The sequence below is a fragment of the Theropithecus gelada genome, chromosome 11 (assembly GCF_003255815.1).
Source record: "Theropithecus gelada isolate Dixy chromosome 11, Tgel_1.0, whole genome shotgun sequence".
In the NCBI taxonomy this organism is placed as follows: Eukaryota; Metazoa; Chordata; class Mammalia; order Primates; family Cercopithecidae; genus Theropithecus; species Theropithecus gelada.
The window spans coordinates 75,303,598-75,329,044 of record NC_037679.1 but is presented as its reverse complement, the minus strand read 5'-3'; the positions used below and the strand labels follow the sequence as shown (position 1 = coordinate 75,329,044).

At 36.8% G+C, this 25,447-nt stretch overlaps 1 protein-coding gene across 1 annotated transcript in view; it reads left to right on the top strand.

Annotated features, from left to right (window-relative positions):
• The window catches only part of MED13L (mediator complex subunit 13 like), a 314,129-nt gene that overhangs the window by 33,227 nt on the left and 255,455 nt on the right, over positions 1-25,447 (top strand). Inside the window, exon 2 of the mRNA XM_025401481.1 lies at positions 6,127-6,364. Within this exon, the coding sequence (XP_025257266.1) occupies positions 6,127-6,364 (238 nt within the window). The remainder of the gene's footprint in view (positions 1-6,126; positions 6,365-25,447) is intronic.

Genomic DNA, 25,447 nt, shown 5'->3' with positions numbered 1-25,447 from the left:
CAAATGTTTTTCTTGGTGTCTTACAGGGGTTTAGGAGAGAGCAAAAGCAGATGTGTATGTTTATTTTGCTGTCTTTACCTGGAGTTGATTAGTTATGTTTTAACAGAAGTTTCTGTTACATGTGACTTTTTTCCTTCCTCTAAGTTGAGAGGTGACTTAATATGTTTACTGTATTGACCTGCTCTACTGGAGTAGTAACCCAATCATAGGAGGAGATGAGGTGGGGCCCACTTGGAATTTCCTAGTGCATGCTTGTCAGCCTCAAATGATCACAGCTGCCTTTTCTACATGCCAGCCTAGAATCCTGCCCAGGATTGATACGTTAAACTAATTGGTTTATACTTTGAGGAATCTTTGAATAGTTTCCTGAAGTGTTGACTATCTTTTGGCAGCTTTTCTGTTCTTGATGGTAGTAAGGGTTCCATCTCATTTACAAGTTGCCTTTATGAGTGGGATGTAATTAGCTTGGGCCAGGAGACTTAAACTCATTTGTAGTATCTAGGTCAACTCTGTCACTTTTTGGTCCTGAATCTGAGGTGTCTTGAGGTAGAGTAGATTTCTAACATTGCTTAGGTAAACGGTTGAAAAACCAGGCCTTAGAACCTAGACCTCCTGATTTCCAGCCAGTGTTCTTTCCATGATACTACACCATGGGTTCATTCTAATCAATGTCTCGATTTTACTGTGTTCGTTAATCACTGAATGTGGTTTTAACTCTGAGGAGCCATATTGCAAGTATATGGTGTTGGTCACAAGGGATCTAGTTGCTATGGGTCACTGTAAATAAATGATCTCATTTCCTACATATTGTGTGTGAAGAATAGGACACTAAGAATCAATATAAATTTTCTTTGAATCACATTTATGTCAGTTAGGAAGTGCTTTATCCCTGTTTTGTTGTAATCTATTTAATTAGAACTGTTCGGAACTGATTGTAGTGGTCTTTTGGTTAGGCCAGGGGAGTATCTGCCACTTAACCTATTTACGCCTAGTGTTCCATTATTGGAACACTAAACTTGTGGGAGTTATTTATATCCTACTGCTCAAGGTCATCGCCAAGGTCTGATTTTTCACAAAAAAATTTACATCCTCCCACGTAAATGGGTTAAGTTCAATTTTCTGAGAACCGTGACTACCCTATATTACATGCCAGCCATTGCTGAGCAGATTTCCTTCCAGCCTCCCTTGCTATCAGAATAATGATTTTGTTGGTTCGTTATACATATTATCTAAGAATTAGTTTATGTAGATACCATCTTATAGTGGTAACTTGTAAAAGAAGGCATATAATTATCTGAGTGAAATAAAAGTTTATTCTATTTATGGGATGATATGTGGGCACTCTTATACCAGTTTTCTTAATACCTCAGGAAGACTAAAGAAAGATTCATGAACTTTCTTAAATTAGAAAGTATGGCCATGAGCTCTAGTCATTGCTAAATTGAGTTGATGACAGTTTCTTTGTACTATTTTATAATCCTCTAGGGCTAATTTTTACCATTTGCCTTACGAAGTAGCATGGCAGAATGGAGAGAATTTATACTTTAAATTCAGTTACAGCTTAAGTCTAGTTTTATTTGGGATCTGCCATTTGCTACCTGTGTGGCACTGGGAGAATTATTCAACCTTTCTGAGTCCTAATTTCTTTAGCTGTCTGTTGTGAAGTTTATAAATTATATAGGAAGTCACTAGTATGGTGCTTGGTATTAGAAATAATATGTGAAAACTCGTATGGCCCCTGGTGTTAAGTAGATGCTTGGTAAATAATGATGGTGGTTATTATACGTAATGTGCATATGGGTTTCCTTCTTTGTATATTTTGATTTCATCGTTTTGGTTCTATATTTTAGAAACCATGTAGTTTAATACTTAGATATTATTAAGGATTGTTTTTTGACAGTGAGAAATAGTTGTGTTTGGGGATAATTTTGAATCTAGAATTATTTTAAAGATTTGCTTTAAAATTTTGAAATCATTAGGTAAAGAATTTTGTGTTTTAGAGATAAACATTAGTCAGAAATTGAGACAGTATGGCTGGGCGCCGTGGCTCACGCCTGTAATCCCAGCACTTTGGGAGGCTAAGGCGAGTATATCACCTGAGGTCGGGAGTTTGAACCTAGCCTGGCCAACATGGTGAAACCCCGTCTCTACTAAAAATAGAAAAATTAGCTGGGTGTGGTGGCGGGCACCTGTAATCCCATCTACTTGGGAGGCTGAGGTAGGACAATGACTTGAACCCGGGAGGGGGAGGTTGCAGTGAGCTAAGATCACACCCCTTTTCTCCAGCCTGGGAGACAGAGCAAGACTCCATCTCAAAAAAAAAAAAAAAAAAAAAAAAAAAAAAAGAACTTGGAGTGCACTTGATTTTTTAACTATAAATATGATCATGGTCTGTGAAGACGTTTTACTCTTAATTGAATAAACATCCATGATGGGATTTTTTTTTTTTTCTTGGACAAACTGTTTCAATATCATTAAGCTGTTTTTTACCAAACATTAATTCAAAATTTAAAGCTAAATCTTCGAACGCCGGTTTTATACTTAGTTACCTCTTTTAGGCTTGATTATTGTTACATTTTTCCATGAAGACCAGTATAATGATATTTAGTTTTAACTTTAAAGGAACTGTTTTAGCTGAATTAGGAGGTGTTTAAGTTTGTAGCATTGCTATTGTGTCACTTGCATTTGTAAGATATCACTTGCTAGAACAACTTTGTAAAAAATATAGAGCAGGTGGTAGCAGCTTCCCTTTGCCACTGATAGCATAGATGTACTGATAGGCAGTTAGTGGAAGTACTAGGATTAGGAAACCATTCTCCTAAAACAATGTTAAATATTTTGTCTGCTCTACTGCCGGATATTACAGGTGAAAGTGTTGTAGTGAGTAAATTACTGTGCATAGATTTTCATGGGGACTGACTCATCTGATGTTTAAAACTCTGATACTAATTTTCTAACCCTTTAAATAAGGTTATTAGTGATTCATATTTATTTATTTATTTATTTATTTTCTTTTGTGACGCAGCCTCACTCTGTTGCTGGGCTGGAGTGCAGTAGCTTGATTTCGGCTCACTGCAACCTCCGTCTCCTGGGTTCAAGCGATTATCCTGCCTCAGCCTCCCAAATAGCTGGAACTACAGGCGTGCACCACCACACCCCGCTAATTTTTGTATGTTTAGTAGAGACGGGATTTCACCATGTTGGCCAGGATGGTCTCCTTCTCTTGACCTTTGATCCGCCTGCCTTGGCCTCCCAAAATGCTGGGATTACAGGCATGAGCCACTGCGCCTGGCCTGTTGGCGCAGCCTCATCCATAAGGCTCTTAGGCACAGAATACTCTTTAGCTTAGGTGATAAAAGAAGTTAGTCTTTGGCTTACCTTCTTGGATTTCAACTTTTTATTTTTGTTTCCTTCTTTGATGTTTAAAGATTGATGTTAGGGTTTCTGATTAAAATACACACATTGCTTTTATTTGAAGAAACAAAGGAACTTGGCCAGGCACAGTGGCTCACGCCTGTATAATCCCAGCACTTTGGGAGGCCGAGGAGGGTAGATTGCTTGAGGTCAGGAGTTCGAGACCAGCCTGGCCAACACGGTGAAACCCCGTTTCTACTAAAAATACAAAAATTAGCTGGGTGTGGTGGTGCACGCCTGTAATCCCAGCTACTCAGGAGGCTGAGGCACCAGAATTGTTTGAACCCGGGAGGCCGAGATCGTGCTACTGTACTCCAGCCTGGGTGATACAGCGAGGCTCCATCTCAAAAAAAAAAAAAAAAAAAAAAAGGAACTTGTAAGATAGAAAAATGGACAAAGTGTATGAACAGACAACTCAAAGTGAAAGAAATAGTACTACTACTACTGGTATAATGAAAATATCATTTACAGTTTTTGCTATGTCCCAGACACTGTCTTAAGTGCTTCATATGTATACTGACTCATTGAACCAATGAATTAGTACAGAGCTGGGACCCAAACCCAGGAAGGGTGGCCCCATCTGATCAAAGATGTGATACCACATACTGATCTCCTCCTAGCAGAACAAGGGCTACCTATTAATAGAAGTACATACCCTTCTATTCAATTGGCAGATATTTTAAAAGGCATGCAATTTGGGAGGTGGCTGTTTGTATTGGGGAGACTGTTAACTGAATAGTAATGTGGTGGCATTCATCATGAGTCTTGATATATTCATATTCTTTGGTAATTCAGTATTAAGCAATCTCTTTAAAGGAAATAATCAGGAAAATAACAGTGTTCAAGGATGTTAACCAATTATAGTAATTACAATAGTGGAAATAAAATGGAAGATTGTCCAGTTGTTATGGAATGGTTAAATTATATTTTTTACAATGAATAGAATATTATGCAAACATTAAAAGTGTGTTTTGAAGAATAATTAGTAATATATAAAAAATAAGTGAAAAAATAAGATATAAATCATCCAATATGGTTCCAACTTTAAAGCGTATATGTACAGAAAAAGAGGAAGGACATATACAGTAGGATGCTAATGATCATTATAACGTGATTATGATGTATTACTTCTGAACTTCTTACATTGGCCATGTAGTGCTTTTATATTTAGAGGAAACTAAGTAACATACAGGGAAACCCTAAATGATGCCAGTGCCGGCTTTTTACTTAAACATATTCATTAAAAATTTAGATTTGCATATCTCAGTGTAAAATATAAGTTACTGAATTTTAGGTATTTTTAGTTTGTATATTTTTGTAACTTTTTTGAAGCAAAATCTTTTTTTTTTCGTTTTATTTTTGAAACAGAGTCTCGCTCTGTCACCCAGGCTGGAGTGCTGTGGCGCGATCTCAGCTCACTGCAACCTCCACCTCCTGAGTTCAGGCGATTCTCGTGCCTCAGCCTCCTGAGTAGCTGGGATTACAGGCATGCGCCACCATGCCCGGCTAATTTTGGTATTTTTAGTAGAGACGGGGTTTCACCATGTTAGTCAGGCTGGTCTCAAACTCCTGACCTTGTGATCTGCCCGCCTAGGCCTCCCAAAGTGCTGGGATTACAGGCATGAACCACCGTGCTCGACCTGAAGCAAAGCCTTTTTAATTTGGATTAAATGAAAGGTGATTTTTCCTTTTCTTAAATGTGGTCATTATAGTGATTGATTGCTTTAGCACTTTTAGTATGTTTCAGTTATGTTAGTAGAAGATATGGCTGTTTTCTACTGAGTGGTACTTGTTTTTTTTGTAAACAACTTGCTAACAAAAATAATTGACCTTGTGAGGAAGGAGATGCATGAGTAAGGATTCAATGCAAGGACCTCCTGGGCTGTTTGGTACAGAATTAAATTGCGAATCTGTTTTACTAGTAGTTTTCAATATATAGTTGTACTTTTTAACTATTTCGCTTTCGCTTGTGTTCACTCTTTGAAGTTTAGCTCTTAAAGATTTAAGAAATCTTGAAATGTAAACATATGTAATAGAACAAAGATACAGTATCTGTTCTCTGCTGGTTGCAATGTGTGTAAAAAATAAAAGACCAAACTACATTAGGGAATTGTTACAGAAGCAAAGCTTTTCTGTTTGCTACATGTTAAAAAACATGAATAAATTTCTGATAACTTAGCATCAGTTTTCTTAATTGCTTCTACCTACATAGACTTGGTGTTCATGATGAAACACTCTCATGCTTCATGCTAACTGCTTCCCTAATTAAAAAAGGATTGAAACTGTAGCTTGTGGATGGGAAGAAATTATTTGAAAGAAATCATTTCATTTATACAAACTTATTTTTAAAATCTTACTTGATTTCTAAATATAATTTGTGAGTTGAGTATTGAATGATAACATAGAGAGTAGTTTTCTATATAGGGACTTTTTAGTAAATGTTTAGACAAATGATTCAACAGGAAATAGTGATTATCAGCTTGTTTTATGTTAGTATTTAATGTAAAGAACTATGTAGAAATCTTGATAGAAATTAACTTTCTCCCACCTTAAAATTTGAGAAGATTTGACATACGTTCTTCACTGGGAGGAATCTTATGAAGTTTCATGTAAATATTTATTTTAGCACAATTGCTTTTCTGTATGGAAGACTGTTTTTGGTGGTCTGTAAGTAAAAAGAGAAAACGATTACAATTTTTTGTCTTTTTCCAGGCTGAACTCACGGGAATCAAATGGCGTAGGTACAATTTTGGAGGGCATGGGGACTGTGGACCCATAATTTCAGCCCCAGCCCAAGATGATCCAATTCTGTTAAGTTTCATCCGCTGTCTGCAAGCTAACCTGCTTTGTGTATGGCGTCGTGATGTCAAACCAGATTGCAAAGAGTTATGGATATTCTGGTGGGGAGATGAACCCAACCTAGTGGGTGTAATCCATCATGAACTGCAGGGTAAGGTTTCTGTTTTTTTCTTAAAAATTATTTGCATCATATTTTTTTGAACATTGGTAAATTTCAAACAGATTATCAAGACTTGTCTAAAAGCAAGATTTTAAGTGTTTCATGGATATCTCTCTCAAAAGGAACATTCTCACCCCTCTTCCTCCTATCCCTGTTTTTTTTTTCCTAACTCTTGTCCTTTTCCAGTTATGCTGAGAATCAGAACCTTGTGAATCACTGCTTAAATTAAATGAGAGTATTGTGTCTCCTGGGTGTGGTGGGGTGGAAACCAGGCTAAGATCCACTGTTTTAAAATGATAGTGAATTGTGAGTAACTAACAAGACAGTGAATTGAACAGTTATTGCTTTTTTCCTTGTACTGTGGTTGTTATGGTTCATTGCCAGCTGAACTGTTTGGTGGAAAATTGGAGAGATACAGAAATTTAGTTTTGAGCCTAATTGGACAAAATTGTGAGATTACATTGAATAGTATTTTGAGGAAAGATGAATATATGCGATCTGGTCTGAATTTGGTGTAGCAAATTTTCTCTTGTTTTTATTTCTGCTTTTCATGTAATTTGGTGATTCCAGGAAACATTGGCTCCAGTGTTGCCTGATTTTTAGCTTCAGATTGCATCTGATATCTGGAAACTGAATTAATATAAGAATTTCATTTTTCTAAGCTGCTTTATATATTTACCACAGTTTTATAAGCGGGAAATTTTATCAGTTGTCTTTGAATTTCTGGTAAAAATTTTTACCTTTCTAAGTGTTTCTATTTAGTATGCCAAGGGATTTTCTAAAGCAAGACTAATTCTAATCTTCAGTTAGTGTATTAACTCTTTTTGACTTAGTCTCCTAGAGCCAACTTTTATTATCTCCAAACTATATTGTGTTAATCTGTGGCTGAAAAATTTCAGATCGTGTTTGAAATGTTCTGTTACTTGATGTTTTTAATTTTTTTTTTTTAAGGAAGGAGTAAAGCTAACTTTAATGTATTTTCGAGGCTCTGTTCTAAAGCTTTTACATTTGCCTAAAGGATTTCCTGCCAACTTTTGCTTGACACCTTGCTGGTTTTTCTTGGCAACCATTTTTTATCTGTGATATCTCCTGCCACAGCAGCCAGAGGGCGGTAAACCACAATGGACTAATTGAGCTGTTTACTTTATGGTCCATTTGTCTGTTCAGCTCAGACCTTTATTCTGGTGTTTTTTAGGGTATTTGGTTTATAAATATAAGAACCCATTCTAGGTGACATTGCTTGCTTAGCTGGGTAATCAGCAAAATCCCAGAACTTAATGTTCATCCCAAAGCCTGTTTTATGTAGTTAGCAGTTAACTTAGGTAAAATTAGAGTTTCAGAACATCTGGATTCTGTTTATCAGAATTTTAAAAATAAGATGTCGCCTAGAAGATAATCACAACATTTTTGTTTGTCCATTAAAATATGGAAACATATTTTTAACTTTTTCCCATGTAGTAGAGACGTATAAAGCTTTTTTAAAAAGTGTCTTTCTTATTTTTCATGATTGTTTCTGACTGTCATCTTCTGTTTCTCTGTATTAATCTCTTACATTTTAGCTTTTTGGTCTGCTCTTTGTTAGTGTGGTACATGTCATTTTGCAATGATGAGGAAACCAAACCCAACTGCTAATTAGGCTTATTTAATTGATGCCATAGAATAAAATTATTTATGTATGCCAACAAAGAAAATTGTCAGTGTTCTTAGAAATAGCTTATGAAATTATTGTTATTTTTCATGGGCTTTGTTACTGAGTTAACAAAGGGATAGGGCATTTAAATTTTGGTATAGTTGCTTTAGATTGCATGTGTAGATTAATATCTTCAGTATTTTTTGATAAAGAGTTAAGCAAAGATTGAATTATTTTTAGATTTTTTAAAAATTCCAGAAGCGCTACATTTAAATTAGAAAATTAGGAAAACATAGAATCATCATATGGAGAGAACAAAGAAATAAAAATACTGAAGTCTGAGAGAGTTTTAGATGTTTTATGTGTAAATGAAACTGGTACCATACAGTTTTTCTAATTTTCTAGTGTAGTATTGTGAACATTTTCTCTTGAGAATGATTACTTTTCTTTTAAGTTTGAAAGTGGTATAAGCTGTTTATATTTTGTATTCTACTGGGAAAGTATTACAGTAATGGAATAATTATAACTTCATTGACTGTGTCTGTTCTTTTTAATATGAATTTTGAGCAAGTTTTTAGATCCATTTATATGAAGTGTCCATTTTTGTAGGTAAAAGTAGTTGAAGAAGGTAATACATGGTTCAACCTAATAACAGAACATATCTAGCCTTAATTAGAAAAATAAGTGTCATAAAGACAACTTTGTTTCAAATAAGGGGAAATGTGATAGCAGTCATGAAAAACTGAAGGATACAAAGAGAATATTTTAATTGGTAGCCATACAAAGTGGGGATATTTTAGAATCTATTTCATTCTCTAATATAGTTGAGTCATTTTATTTTGGGTAAAATAAATTACAGGCTGGGCATGGTGGCTCATGCTGGTTATCCCAACACTTTGGGAGGTTGAGGGGGCCCGATCGCTTGAGGCCAGGAATTCGAGACCAGCCTGACTAACATGGTGAAACCCTGTGTTTACAAAAAATACAAAAAAAAATTAGCCAGGTACGGTGACCTGCGCCTGTAATCCCAGCTACTCGGGTGAGTGAGGCTGGAGGATCACTTAAACCCAGGAGCCCAAGGTTGCAGTGAGCAGAGATCATGCCACTGTACTCCATCCTGGGCAACAGTGAGACCCTGTCTCAAAAAAATAGAATAAATAAATAGTAGCAGAATCCTGCTAGCAGGCTTCAGTGTTAAGCATGAGATTACTATTATTTGTAACATTTTTAAAATAGGGACATTTTACGTTTCTTACATTGCTTCTTAGTTATGTTATTTGGCATTTCCTGGCTGGTCACGGTGGCTCATGCCTGTAATTCCTGCACTTTGGGAGGCCTAGGCAGGAGGATCACCTGAGTTCAGGAGTTGGAGACCAGCCTGGCCAACATAGTGAAACCCTCTCTCTAGTAAAAATAAACAAAAATTATCTGGGCATGGTGGTGGGTGCCTGTAATCCCAGCTACTGGGAGGCTGAGACAGGACAATCGCTGGAAACCGGGAGGCAGAGGTTACGGTGAGCTGAGATCATGCCACAGCACTCATGCTAGGCAACACAGCAAGACTCCATCTCAATAAATAAATAAATAAATAAATAGTAGCAGAATCCTGTTAGCCAGCTTAAATTAAGCATGGCATTACCGTTATTTGTAACTTTTAAAAATAGGGACATTTTACTGTTTCTTAAATTGCTTTTTAGTTATGTTATTTGGCATTTCCCTTTGTCTTCATAGTGTATTCCAAGAAGTGTCCTACCAAGAAACCTCACAGTGAGATATAATACCAAAGCAACCATCTTGCATTTAAATGTATAAAGTACCCCATAAAATGAGAATAATCCTACAGGGTACACACACAAGTTAGTTTTATGATATACTTTTTGTTTAATTGCTTGAAATATCTGTGAAATAGTCTGAGAGAAGACTATAACACATTTATAGTCTGTCCTTGTCACTTGAATAAACACTTTTGCGCTCTTGTCTGGGGAATTGCTAATATGTATGGTGTAGTGATTCAGAGCATGGACTCCGGATTGCTTGGGTTTGAATGCTTGCATGATCACTAGCTGTGTATTCTTAATCTAATTATTTAACTTAAACTGTGCCTCAGTTTTTTCACTGTGAATTAGGTTATGAGGTTAAGAAAAATTAAAAGTACTTAGAGCAGCATATATAGCAGTTAATCTATAATTGTAACTATTGCTACTGCTACTGTGCAAAGACCTACAGGCTGCGAATGAATTGTGGCAAGAACAGGTTACCTGGGTCTTAGGGTAGGAGTGAAATAGTCTTCCCTCTAAAAGGCTGAGTACGTTGGTCATAGTGTGGAGTACACAGAACCAAGGATAAGAAATCTGGACTTAATTTGATAGATTTTGAGGAGTTAAAGGTTTCTGATCAGGAAAGAGATACAATTAGGAAGATTAATTTAGTAATATACAGGATTAATGTGTACAGGGAAACCATAATATTGTGATTTTAAAATTCTAAATTAGAATATAAACTTAAATATTCTGTTCAGGATACAGATTTATTTAAATTAAAAATACTAATGATTATATACTATAATTCATATTAATAATTAGTCTTTAACACTTTTATTATACCTTTGCTGTTTTGGCTTGACTAAATTCTATATTTTAATTTAAGTTTTAGAGATTAATACAGTGTGCTGAATGGACTTCTCCTCATCTACCAAACAAATACTTCTTACCTTTTTTTTTTTTATTTCTTTAGACGGAGTCTTGCTCTGTTGCCCAGGCTGGAGTGCAGTGTGCAATCTTGGCTCACTGCAACCTCTGCCTCCCAGGTTCAAGCAATTCTCCTGCCTCAACCTCCTGAGTAGCTGAGATTGCAGGTGTGTGCCACCATGCCCGGATAATTTTTGTATTTTTAGTAGAGATGGAGTTTCACCATGTTGGCCAGGCATCTCAAACTCCTGACCGCAAGCGATCCGCCCGCCTCAGCCTCCCAAAGTGCTGGGATTACAGGTGTGAGCCACTGCACCTGGCAACAAATACTTTTTAAATAAACACAATATTCTGGCCAGTTCACTGCCTGTTAGTTAGTGGTGGGAAACACATGCAATCTGGAAAACCCAAAATAGTACAGAGAGCAAGCACAGAACTGCTGATTGCTTGCCCCAAAGCATTATAGATCTCTGTTCCAGAAGGAGAAGTATCAGATTCAGCCTAGTATGTGCTTAAAATGTTTGTTGAATTAGTTAATGAAACCTATTTTATGAGGTTCTAATGTAGTGTGCAGTATTGCACTTCCAGAAGATTGACTTATAATCAAATTGTGAAAATTTTTAATGATTTGATAATGTGAGGATATTGAAGCCTAGTTAAAATAAGGCATATCATTTCTGGTTTTAATTCCCAAGGGGGTAGAAATAGCCAATTTTTTTGGTATATTTTCTACCAAAAATATTTAGCACTAAATATGGACTGTCTACAATTTTTTTTTTTTTTTTTTTTTTTTTTTTTGAGACGGAGTCTTGCTCTGTCCCCCAGGCTGGAGTGCAGTGGCGCGATCTCAGCTCACTGCAAGCTCCGCCTCCTGGGTTTACGCCATTCTCCTGCCTCAGCCTCCTGAGTAGCTGGGACTACAGGCGCCCGCCACCTCGCCCGGCTACTTTTTTTGTGTTTTTAGTAGAGACGGGGTTTCACCGTGTTAGCCAGGATGGTCTCGATCTCCTGACCTTGTGATCCGCCCGCCTCGGCCTCCCAAAGTGCTGGGATTACAGGCTTGAGCCACCGCGCCCGGTCTGTCTACAATTTTAAAATTTGTGTTGTCTCTATTTTTGATTATTAGACAAATATAAATTAAGAATACATCTGTACAACTCTAAAAATGATCATCCCTATAACAGTATCAGAAGTCTTCTCAATTGGTTTTATTGTCAGTGCATGGGTAGATTGGCAGTTATTACCCTTTGCTGTGAATTTAGAGACATAAATATAGCTTTTTCTGTTTTTGAGAGTGCTGCCACCTATGCCAGGAGGTGTGGGCGATTGTAAAAACATTAGACATAAGAGAGCCTGAAAAAATGGATCTGTTTTCTGACAGTGACCACGGCGTAAGATAATTTAAGGTACTAGTACTATTGTTTATTGAACTGATTGCAACTGGGCATTTTGTAGGAGTGTGGGAAGGCTGAATTTTTTTAGTTTTATAATCTGTATCTATAGATTACAGTCTACAATTCCAAATGGTGGGATTGATAAAACCTTTGTTTAGATAACTCCAAGCAAGAACCTAACTTCTCCACTCCTCCTAGCTTTTTATTTTTAAATAAATATATTTGCACACTTATATGCATATGCCTGTTTTGCCACATAAACTATTTGAAGGTAGTTTTCAGACTTCATGGACCTTTGCCCCTAAATACTTCAGCATTGAAGTGAAACACTTTCTTACATAACCAGAGCACTTTTGTCGTGCTCAATAAATTTAATGTCTATATAATTAAATTATCTAATATTCAGTCCCTATTCAAATTCCCCAGTTGTCCCAGCAATACCTTTTATAGTTTTCTCTCTTTGATGCAGAATACAATCAGGATCACACATTTTTAGATGGCCTCTCATTTAGAATATTCCTGAAGTTGTCTTGGGAATCAATGATATTGATGTTGTTTGAAGGGAGCAGTTTAGTTGTCCTGTAAAATATTCCACATTTTGAATTTGTCTAATTGTTTTCTTACAGTTAGAGTCAGGATAAACATTTTCGGCAAGAATATTGAGTAGATGATGTGTACTTTCCATGGCATCACATCAGAAACATGTCATGTCAGTTTGTCTCAATATTGATGGTACTGAGCTTGATCACTTGATTAAGGTTGTGTCTGCCAGATTTCTCCAGTGTAAAGATATCCTTTCCTTTTGTAATTGTTAAGTAAATTTGGGATGAAACTTGGAGATTGTGTGAATATCTCTTTCCTCAAAAGAGCCTAATTTTGAGCCTGTTTAAACCAACTGAAAACTTCAGGAATCACCTGCTTTTAGAAAATCAGTTGAAATCAGATGAAGACTGCATTCTTAAGTCACAGCAGAGTTCAAGAGGAGAAGAGAATAAAAATATTGAAGATATGCCAAAGGCAAATTATAATGGCAGTGTCACGCTCTGAAAATGAATAGCCCCTGTTGCTTAGCATACCTAAAAAGAGAAGTGTTGACATTGAATTTTCCAAAATCATAGACAATAAAGTATGTAGGAATATATTACTGTGTATCTTAGAGTCTGTGAACTTTCAATTGATTTTTAATGGTTTCTGGTTATCCTTAACTAAATGGTAAAAATAATTTCATCAATATTATATATGAATTTATCAGTTGAAATTAAAAAGTTGCTTTCTGTAAAAATAATGACTATTTTAGATATAAAATTGACAGGAATGAAATTATCTCTTGGTAAAATGTCATTCATTTTGAAAATTTCTTTCAAGGAGAAAATCTGATCTTTGACTCATTTTCACTCTGTTTTTATATCTTTTTTCTTTAATGGTGTTGAATTTGTGAGTCATTGAAATTAATCACTGACTGAATTGGAAAGGAGTCATATTAATAGTACTTTGATTTATTTATTTTTCAAGTGTAGAATTCTGGTGATTTTGATAACAGGAATGATACCATTTTACAACAGCATTGTAGATTTGTAGTGTTTTAGATTGGTATCACAGTGCAGCTGAAAAGTAAGTTTCACTTTACTTTTTTGTTGTTGTTGTTGAGATGGAGCCTCACTTTGTTGCCCAGGCTGGAGTGCAGTGGTGTTATCTCGGCTCATGGCAGCCTCCGCCTCCCTGGTTCAAGTGATTCTCCTGCCTCAGCCTCCCAAGTAGCTGGGACTATAGGTGCTTGTCACCATGCACAGCTAATTTTTTGTATTTTGTTTTTGAGTAGGGCTGCATGTTGGCCAGGCTGGTCTTGAACTCCTGACCTCAAGTGATCCTCCTGCCTTGGCCTCCCAGAGTGCTGGGATTACAGGTGTGAGCCATCATCCTCAGCTACTTTCCCTTTCATATTTGTCATTATTTTGTGGATAATAGTGAAAAACATATTTGTATTTCATGAGAAACAAGTACTTTCAGGACAAACACATATCCAGTGGTAAATGGTAGGTAGGTCTAAGTAGTTTATAAAGTATACTTTTATTTTTCTTGGATCTGAATTATTCAAGTTTTGATGTAAATTTCCTGATTCTTTTAATAATTATATTACTGTTCTGTTTTTCTGTTGTATTTGAAAGAATGAGTTTGCCAAAGCTATAAAGTCCTAAGTTTTTCATTGTGTGATGGTTATCTGAATGGTTCTAGTGCCTACTTATTAAATGTTAGACTTAATATGTAATTATATACTTTAAAGAAAAAATAGCATACTCATTAAGACTTTGGTAAATAATACATTCATATTGTAGAATTATGGTAAGATAATCTCAGTTCTTTCAGACAAAGAATTGAAAAAGATCTAGTGAATTAGATAAAATTATTAAGGTAAATATGCTTGAAATTGAGAGAACAAGCTAAGTCTAACTTTTGAGTGTAAGTAAAATCGATGTGTTACCACAGGCAACTTGCTGAACCGTGTAATTAGTTTTTTTCTATGAAAAATGAGACATTTATACTGAGATTGTGGTGAAATAGCATGTAAAGGGCTTATGTTCTAATGATGTGAAAATTAAGCAATTGGTAAGAAAAATTATAATTTTCAGTTCATTGGGAAGTGTAGTTATTACGATCTACCTAACGTTTTGTGTTGATATGAAATCACCTACTTATATAAAGTCAACCTGAGTAAAATCCCCTTAAATGAGGTGTTAGAGTCACCATTGGAACAAATACGGTTGAAAATTGTCTTAACACTAGATTAACTGTTATTTGGTATATTATATTCTTTTTTGAAATGTGAGTAATTTTTATGATTAATATATCGTGTCTTGTAGGTAAGTGTTTATCTAACATTTTTAAGTGTAGCCATGTTTGATCCCCCCCTCACCGTTTGTGTATATTTTATTTCAAAAGCTTGTACTTTCTTAGAAAACCTTAAGATTTAGAAGAGGTTGTTGTGGCCTGGTGCGATGGCTCATGCCTGTAATCCCAGCACTTTGGGAGGCTGAGGAGGGAGGATCACTTGAGTCCAGAACTTTGAGACCAGCCTGGGAAACATAGTGAGATCCCATCTCTGTTAAAAAAAAAAAATTTAAAAAAAAGAGATTGTTGAACATTAAGATGGCGTAGTGATACAGGTAAAGGGTGTTTTTTTTCTTAGTAAAATATTTTCTTAGTTTTATTTCTTAGGGAAGGTGAGGTAAGAATCTGAATGTGGAAAATCGAAGAAAAGGTTTAAATATTGGTAGAATTTAGGGCCTAAATAATTCGAGAAAGAGTTACATTTTAGAACATTAAAATTCAGTGGAGTACAACTGCACATTTATAGAGAATAACACCTTCTGCTTATGAACAAATTCACTGTTGACGTGTATAAATGGCATTAGGTTGGTCGTACTCTTCACATTATTTTATATAGGGGATGAAATAAAAATTCCCTAAAATAAAACTAGGGTTTTCTTTTTTTTTTTTTTTTTTTTTTTTGAGACGGAGTCTCGCTGTGTCGCCCAGGCTGGAGTGCAGTGGCCGGATCTCAGCTCATTGCAAGCTCCGCCTCCCGGGTTTTTACGCCATTCTCCTGCCTCAGCCTCCCGAGTAGCTGGGACTACAGGCGCCCACCACCTCGCCCGGCTAGTTTTTTTTGTATTTTTTAGTAGAGACGGGGTTTCACCGTGTTAGCCAGGATGGTCTCGAACTCCTGACCTCGTGATCCGCCCGTCTCGGCCTCCCAAAGTGCTGGGATTACAGGCTTGAGCCACCGCGCCCGGCCAAAACTAGGGTTTTCTTAGGAAGGAGGAAGTGGGGAATGGATCTTGGTGGTCATGAACGAGTGTCCTCTGCTGCAGTGGGACCCTGTCTCTGCAGAAAAGAAAAACAGTAGTTGGGCATGGTTGTTGTTCGCCTTGTAGTTCCAGCTACTTGGGAGGCTAAGGCAGGAGGATTACTTGAGCCCAAGAGTTCAGGGTTACAGTGAGCTGTGATAGTGCCACTGCAGTCCGACCTGAGTGACACAGTAGTAAGAGCCTGTCTCTAGAAAAGAAAAAAATAAAGAAAACTTGTTGTTTAGTGTAGCCACCTCATTAATGATCTTAGCAAGATATTCTGCATGGAGAAGCTGCAGCTTCTCCATCAGCATTTGCTGCTTCTCCTTGTGCCTTTATGTAATGGAAATGGAATCTTTCCTTAATCCTCATGAACCAACTTCTGCTTGGTTTGCTTCCTCACCTCTCTCAGTCTTGGTAGAATTGAAGAGAGTTTGTGCCTTGTTCTGGATTAGGCTTTGACAATTAAGGGAATATTGTGGCTGGTGTGATCTTTCAGATCATCCAGACTTTCTCCATATCAACAATAAGCCTGTTTCACTTTCTTATCATTCATGTGTTCGCTGGAATAGCACTTGTAATTTCCTTCAAGATTTTTTTTTTTTTTTTTTCCCATTCACAGCTTGGCTTCTTGGCACAAAAGCACTAGCTTTCAGCCTATCTTGGCTTTCGACATGACTTCTTCACTAAGCTTAATCATTTCTCACTTTTGATATAAAGTAAGAGATGGGCAGTTCTTCCTTTTCCCTTGAACATTTAGTGACCGTTGTAGGGTTATTAATTGGCCTAATTTTAATATTGTTTCTAGCAAATAGGCTTGAGAAGAATAAGAGAGATGGGAAAGAGCCAGTCCTGGAGCAGTCAGAACACATACAATAGTGATCAATTGGTTCAGTTCGCTGTTTTATACGGGTGTGGTTTGTGGTGCCCCTGAACAATATAATAGTAATATCAAAGATCACTGATCACAGATCCACCATAACAGATGTTATAATAATGAAAATGTTTGAAATATTGCAAGAATTACCAAAATGTGTCAGAGACACAAGAATTGAGCACATGCTTTTTGAAAAATGGCGCCGATAGGCTTGCTCACCACAGGGTTGCTACACACCTTACATTTGTAAAAAGTGCACCATCTGTGAAGCGAAATAATGTGAAGTGCAATGAAATGAGATATTCCTGTATCTTACTGAGGTAGTTGATAAGCTGGAATTACATATCTGCTATCTTTCCCTGTTATTTTTTCTTTGTAGATATCTGTTTTCGTAGCCCAGATACTGAAAAATCAGAGATACATAGCAAAAGAATGGGAAAACTATTGGTGAAGCAGGAGGCTACCTTTGAGTTGTTTTATGGTCTCTGGATCTGCTTAAAGTATAATAGACTAAACTGATATATAGATCTCTGTGCTTAACTTTCTGTGAATAATTGTTTGAAAATGTAATTACAGATGGTTTCCACTTGGTATTGTTTTACGGTGGCTGAGCAAATGGAAATTAAAACTTGATATACTTAGCCATAAGTATCTTTAGGCCTAAGGTTAAAAAAAATTAATGGTAGAAATAACAAATATTTTTTTCCTCTTAAAAAATCCAGATACTATAGACATCTGTTGTTGGTTTTTTTTTTTTGAGATGGAGTCTCACTCTGTTGCCCAGGCTGGAGTGTGGTGGTACAATCTCTGCTCACTGCAACCTCTGCCTCTGGAGTTCAAGCCATTCCCCTGCCTCAGCCTCCCAAGTAGCTGGGATTAAAGATGCGTGCCAGCATGCCCCGCTAATTTTTGTATTTTTAGTAGAAATGGGGGTTTCACCATGTTGGCCAGGCTTGTCTCGAACTCCTGACCTGAAGTGATCTGCCCTCCTGGGCCTCCCAGAGTGCTGAGGTTATAGGCGTGAGCCACCGCTCCTGGCCGAAATCTGTTTTAAGTACTAGAACATCATGAAATTGGATTCTGTTGCTTTAAGCATTTCATGACTGAGCTGCTGTCCGGATGCTACCTGAAGGGATTCTCATTGAATATCATTATGGCTAGCAAGTGTTCCATAATTTTCTTTAAGCTCCATCTGTGTAAATATTTTTGAACAATTTTCCACAAGTAGAGGGCCACATACCTATTTCTTAAAAACCCGACGTTGATAAAATGCACTCTTTGTATAATTGGGTCTTGTTTTGATCCTGGCACTTTCATATTGGGATTTGGCAGTGAGTTCAACAGAATAAGCATTATCCTCTTGAGGCCCATCTAGGATTGAACTAAAGGGCTTCTACAATATCCACATGATCATACAATTAGTTCTCTCTCTCCCTCTCCTTTTTTTGTGCTGTGATAGTGTAACTGAATATGAGCTGGTTGCCAGGGTATTGTGGTAGAATAATACCCTGCAGTTTGTAGTTAATCACGCAGCAGAACTGGCTTGATTTAAAAAAAAAAAAAAGAATAAGATAAAAATTAGATAAAGATGAAGTGGCTTTGTGTTGAAAAAGATTGTATGTATATGATGGTAAAAGGAAGGTTAGAGTATTCATAAATCTGTCGTTGTTAGTCTTTTCCTCATATTTATATAATGTCTTGCAAAATATTTTCCTTTTTAAAAATTTTATTTTTGACTTTGCTAGCACTTGGGGGACTTAAGTAAGACTTTTGCTAATCTTGAAGGCTTTCTGACACAAGAGAAAAAAAGCAAATATTTGTGGAAAGACTGCTTGAATAAGGGAAGTGTGAACCTATTCAGCATGAGGTTTCTTCATTAAGTTTGTTTTATTTTTCACAGGTAATCTTGAACTTGTTTAAATGTAAGCTGCTTTGCTGTTGGCTATTTTTAATAAGGCATGTTATTCACTTTGAAATATATTTAGTCTAAAGGAGAAAAATTTAGATACTCTGAGTTAAATTTCAGGCACTGTATTTTTTAGCTTATCTTAAAAGTAGCCCAGTAGATATTTATAATAAAAAGATTGCCTGCCTTGGCATCCTTGGGCAAACTACATACAACTCTGATTGTTTAGGGAGGAAATAGCATTTGTTGACAATAACTCCTATTTTGGAAACATTTGTCATGCCATTTATTGGTTTCACGAAGAGTATAACAAAGAGGGGCACTTGATTTGGGTAACAGAGGTGGCTGGGAGCAGTTATCCTCATCCCTATGGTAAAGGCTAGAACTCAGTTGGAGCCCTGAAACAAATTTAAAAGTACCCCCTCATCCCCAGTAATCACATACCATTTTGTAAAAAAAAAAAAAAAGATTAAATGACTTAAATATAGCAGTATCAGTGATTAGTCCCAATATACACAGATATCTATTTGATTCCCAGTATGGTTGAGACAATGTGCTAGCTTAGCACATAGCAAAAACACTTTAATAGGATGTCCTGGGGTCAGTACTGATTCAGCTCAGTTGCCCACACATTTAGAATTATAGTATTATGTCGTAACAGTCAAATGGTGTATGAGAGGATGTTTTAAAAAATACTTTTCAAGCTTTATATATGTAAGGTGTGCTGGGCTTGGTGGCTCATGCCTGTAATCCCAGCGCTTTCGGAGGCTGAGGTGGGAGGATCGCTTGAGGCCAGAGGATCACTTGATCCTAGGTATTGGAGACCAGCCTGGGCAACATGGCAAAGCCTCGTGTCTACAAAAAATGAAAAAATTAGCTGGGCATGGTGGTGTGTGCCTGCAGTCCCAGCTACTTGGGAGGCTGATGTGGGAGGATCAGCTAGGCTTGGGAGGTCAAGGCTACAGTGAGCCAAGATTTTGCCACTGCACTCCAGCCTGGGTGACAGATTGAGACACTGTCTCAAAAACAAAACAACACAAAACAATAACAACAACAAACCCCAAATGGTAAGGTATTACCATTGTTAAATGATCTCTTATATTTAAAATTACCACCATTTATTTGAGCCTATATTATGTTAGGTGCTATGTAAAATACAGAAATGAACCGGAAACATTTTTACATTTCAGGAGCCGAGAACCTAGTAGAAGAGATAGCATATACACACAGAGCATTGTTAAAGGGTAGAAAGTAAAGTTTCCTATGTGGGGCCCATGGTATTCCTGGAGTTTTATGTAAGAGGCTGAGCCTTGAAGAGTTGATTTTTGAGTACAATATCCTTAAAGGGTAGATAGAATTTGGATATATGGCTATGTCAGGGCAAGCATGTGTGTGTAACTGCACATTCAAGGATCTAGAGTAGGGAATTTTGAAATGTGTATTGGGGAAGAGTTAAACATGAGAAATTGATTGACAATGAACATTTGGGCCTGTTGGAGCTTAAATACTAGGCCAAGCAGTTTGGGCTTCATAGGTAGTTGGGATCTTAGAGGGTTTTTGAATAGGACTTAGATAGAAGCTCCCAGTAGTTTATAAACTGTATGGGGGTAGGAACTGCATCTGACTTTTGCCCATCATTGTAATTCCAGGACCATCGTAATGCCTGGTTACATGTGCCTGCTTTGGCAGCACATACACTAAAATTGGAATGTAGTGCCTGGTACATATTGGTTGAATAAGCCAGTGAGCAGATTTAATGAATGTAATAGAAGTTTGTGTAAAGATTATCAGTCTAGCACCGTTGCATGCTGGGAAGACTCCCTGGTGTCCTGTAACACATAGGAAAACATGATGACATGATGTTGTTATAGGATACTGTTTTAAGGACAGGATGTGGCCACATTTGAAATATTTTCTTGATGCATTGAATTCTTTATTAACTGCATTTTGAAAAAACAGTGATGTAGTTTCCTTCTCTTTTTGCAGTATCTTATTTTTTATTTTATTTTTGAGATGGAGTTTTGCTCTTGTCGCCCAGGCTGGAGTGCAATGGTGTGATCTCTGCTCACTGCAACCTCCGCCTCCCGGGTTCAGGCGATTATCCTGCCTCAGCCTCCTGAGCCGCTAGGACTACAGGCACGTACCACCATGCTCAGCTAATTTTGTATTTTTAGTAAAGACTGAGTTTTGCCGTGTTTGGCTGGTTCTGAACTCCTGACCTCAAGGTGATCTGCCCAACCTGGCCTCCCAAAGTGCTGGGATTACAGGCGTGAGCCATCATGCCAGGCCTGCAGTATCTTATTTTATAGTCTGTAGTTGAATTTTTTAAATGGAAATTTAAAAAGTTTTTTTTAAAAATTGAATAATTCTCCATATGTTATTTTTATTAGTATTGTAGATAGCAAGTAGTTTGAGCATTTGAACAAAATCATATTTTGTAATTGTCCCGTAGAACAGATGGCTATGGAAGAGCACTATTTGTTAGGTTAAAGTGCTTAATAATATTTATGTGTCAGAATCCTTATAAATACATTAACTTATAAATACATCATGGATTGAATGACATTGACTGTCTTACGTAAGTTATAAATTGCCATTCCAACACTGGAGTTGATATTTGCTGCATGGCAATGACGAGTAATATTGCTTAGCTGAGGCTTTCTCTGAGAAAGTCCTGAATGTTTCACTATAGAATCAAATTGACAGTGGCTTTCATTGAGTTTTCTATCTTTCACTCTGGAATCCTGAGTTAATTACTAGCTTCTGTAAGTGTCATGGTAACAGACTACATGATAAAATGAGATTGTACGATTTAGGCAAACATTTTCAATGAAATCTTTAATAGTTTATAGTGACAGTGTACATATTTTGCTGAGTTGTTTATCAAAACAGCCTTTGGGTTGCATCTCCTTTCTAAATATTTAAGATAGCAAGTTAGTACATTGCAAGTTGTATGATTTTAAAGTGGCATATTTCAAAGATTATTAACAAGGTACATGTTAAACAAGATATATCTCCTCCAACGATGCTTGCAAACACACTCACACACATACCTGGAGTTGCTTGAATTCCATATATTAGTTGAAATTTTGGTTTGGCAACACCTGAAATGCCACCATGTTTTCCAGAAGATGCTCAAAGAGTACTTGTATCATTAGTGAGTCAGACTTTCTTGGCCAGGAGCCATCTCTTATTCTCTTTTCAGTTTGTGAACATAGCTCAGCTGGCATTGCAATATAGGTCACGGATTTTGGATTACTCCCTTCTGTTCACCCTCACATATCCAAAATGGAACAGAGGCTGGGAAGAAATAAATCTATCATTCTTCTGTTATCCTTCGCCTATGGAGAGGTAGAGGTCATAGGATTGAGTGTAGAAAGTAAAAATAAGAAATGGAGTGTTCATACAATGCCACTTCCTGTGACATGTCATTGCAGACAAGACATTTACATTTGCTTGTCTTCATTCTTGTCTATACTATGGAAATTACGTCTTTATTTTATGGTACAACATGAAGTGAGTGTGAAAAGCAGCTAGATTTAACTGTTGTGTAAATGCATTTTATAGCCATATATTTTTAAATGAACTCTACTGTCAAAATATTAAAATCGTCATGATTTTAGATGCTAAATAAGAATATAATTTTGCTTTTCATAGTTTTGGCTATACTTTCTACTTGTATACAATTTGAGTTGTTTTCCACCTAGCATTGTCATTATAGTCTTAATTAAATTATATATGGGCATTGGACATTTTAAAATGTGGTCTTTTGTAACTACTTTCTGTCTTTGGCTGTGCAAGAATGATTATGATATTTATGCCCTTGCTCCTTATGGGGATTTGAATAAAGAATACTTTTTCATATTGTTTTAAATAGAGATTGTGATCTAATCCCTTGAAAATTAGTTTGATGTCTCTTAATTATCAGTTGATCAGAGTGTTTTTAAACTTTTTATTAGTATCACATAAACAGAATAAGCAAGAGTATTTGATTAACAAAGACTATTTTTCCAGATTCATGCTGCGTGATATATAATAAGCTTATTTCCTTTTCCACATTTGATTTTTTGTTTGTAGAATAATTTTTATTTGTGCTTGTTGTGCCTAATTTTATAGTACCAATAAACTAGGAATGAATGAAGGTTCAAAAGAATTATATATTGAAAATTGGGAACCGGAAAATAATCAAATATTTATGGTTAGTTCATATGTACTAGGCATTGTGGTAGGTGCTTGGTGATCAATCTTGCAGTGTAAAGTAGTTTTGGATTTATTCTTTCTGAATATTAACTTAAATGATTTACAGGGAAATTTTCGATACTACTGATTTTTTTTTTTTTTTTTTTTAAAGACAGGATCTTACCCTGTCACCCAAGCTGGAGTGCAGTGGCGCGATCACGGCTCACTGCAGCCTAGACTTCCTGGCTTAGGTGAGCCTCTCACCTCAGCCTCCTGGGTAGCTGGGACTATAGGCATGTACCACCATACATGGCTAATTTTTGTATTTTTTATAGAGGTGGGGTTTCACTATGTTGTCCAGGTTGATCTTGAACTCCTGGGCTCAAACTATCCACCCGCCTCAGCCTCCCAAAGTGTTGGGATTACAGGCATGAGCCACCACTCCCGGCTGCTAATTTGTTTTTATACTTTTGTGCTTATTAAACTCATTTTTATTTAATATGTAGGATAGAGTTAGTAGTTACCAAATAAGTGGCAGCTTTTACCATACCATAATGGTTAACAAATTAACCATTGTTAATTTAACCTAGTTGAACACTAGAGGGACTGCAAACTAATCACTGAAATTTGAGTTCAGTAGTATATTAGTTGAGAAGCTTTGTTTAAAAATGCAGAACCACACAGTTTTTTACTCCAACTGTGTGGTTTTCATAAGACTAAGTATTACGCCTAAAATTTTACCTGGTAACTTATTTGGTTAATTAATTCTCAGGTTAGTAGACCATATATAAAATGTAACCTCTGCCAATATAGGTAGAGCAAAGCAAAAAACTTTTGTTTATGGTCCCTTTGCTTTGAGACAGAGTCTCGCTCTGTTGCCCAGGCTGGAGTGCAGTGGCACAATCTTGACCCACTGCAGTCTCCGCCTTCCGGGATCGAGCAGTTCTCCTCCCTCAGCCTCCCAAGTAGCTGGGATTAAAAATGCGCACCACCATGACTGGTAAATTTTTGTATTTTTAGTGGAGATGAGGTTTCACCATGATGGCCAGGCTAGTCTTAAACTTCTGACCTCAAGTGATCTGCCTGCCTTGGCCACCCAAACTGTTGGGATTATAGGCGTGAACCACCACATCTGGCCCTGTGTCCTCTTTTAAAATCCAGTATGTGTATTTTGATGGTCTAAGAGAAGTGGGAATCTGAAAGTTGGCTATGTAAATAGTAGTTTTCTCTTGGAGATCTCTGAGTAAGAGGCAATAGAGTTTAGAAGAAGTAAATATTAATTTAAATAGTAATTAAGATTATTATTTTGTGGAGATTTTAATTGATCCCATGATTATTTGATGTGTTTTGTGAAAAGATTAGTTTATAACGGCATTAACAGCTTAAGTTAGTCTGTTATAACTTTAGTTCATTTAAGCAGTTTTACAGATAGTTTTGCTATTTCATTTTAAAAACTGGTAGGCGGAGCACAGTGATTCACAACTGTAATCCCAGCACTTTGGGAAGCTGAGGCGAGTGGGTCGCGAGGTCAGGAGTTCACAACCAGCCTGGCCAAGATGGTGAAACCCTGTTTCTACCAAAAATACAAAAACTGGCTGGGCGTGGTGGTGCGCACCTGTAATCCCAGCTACTTGGGAGGCTGAGGCAGAGAACTGCTCGAACCTGGGAGGCGGAGTCTGCAGTGAGCTGAGATCACGCCATTGCACTCCAGCCTGGGCGACAGAGCAAGACTCCATCTCAAAAAACAAAACGAAAAAACTGGCAGTTGAACTTAATTTGGTAAGAACTTCTTTAAATATGGCTTTTGGCATTAAAAGCTTGAATACTTTCTAAATAGGACTTTGGTTCAATTTTGACATTTTACTCTCAAAATAATATGGTTTGGAAATGCTGTATATTTTAAATTCCAAACATTTAATATGTATACAATAAATGAATGCTTCTGAACATTAGGTTTGATGGTTATCCAGGGATTTTAATGTCTACATTGTGGACATAAACAATGAATTAATCTTTATATTCACATCTCTTTGTAAAGAAATCTTAAAAATCACTTAAGATTAATAAAATGAATGAATTGAGTATAGATGTCTTCATTTTCTTCAGAAATAAATTTATTTATTTTTATATTTGTAAGGCTGATCTAGCTTTAGTTAAAATACTAGAACATTGGTGTAAATAGGCATCTGCCTATTTTTACCTTTAACAGTATGCTAATTAGATTTTTTAAAATGTGGAAATACATACTGATAACATGAATATAATTTAAATTCTTTATGAGTATTCCTCTTTATTTCACTTCCCTTGATTAGATGTTCATAAAATTCACTATATAAGTTAAGAATAAGTCCAGTCGGCCGGACGCGGTGGCTCAAGCCTGTAATCCCAGCACTTTGGGAGGCCGAGACGGGCGGATCACGAGGTCAGGAGATCGAGACCATCCTGGCTAACACGGTGAAACCCCGTCTCTACTAAAAAATACAAAAAACTAGCCGGGCGAGGTGGCGGGTGCCTGTAGTCCCAGCTACTCGGGAGGCTGAGGCAGGAGAATGGCGT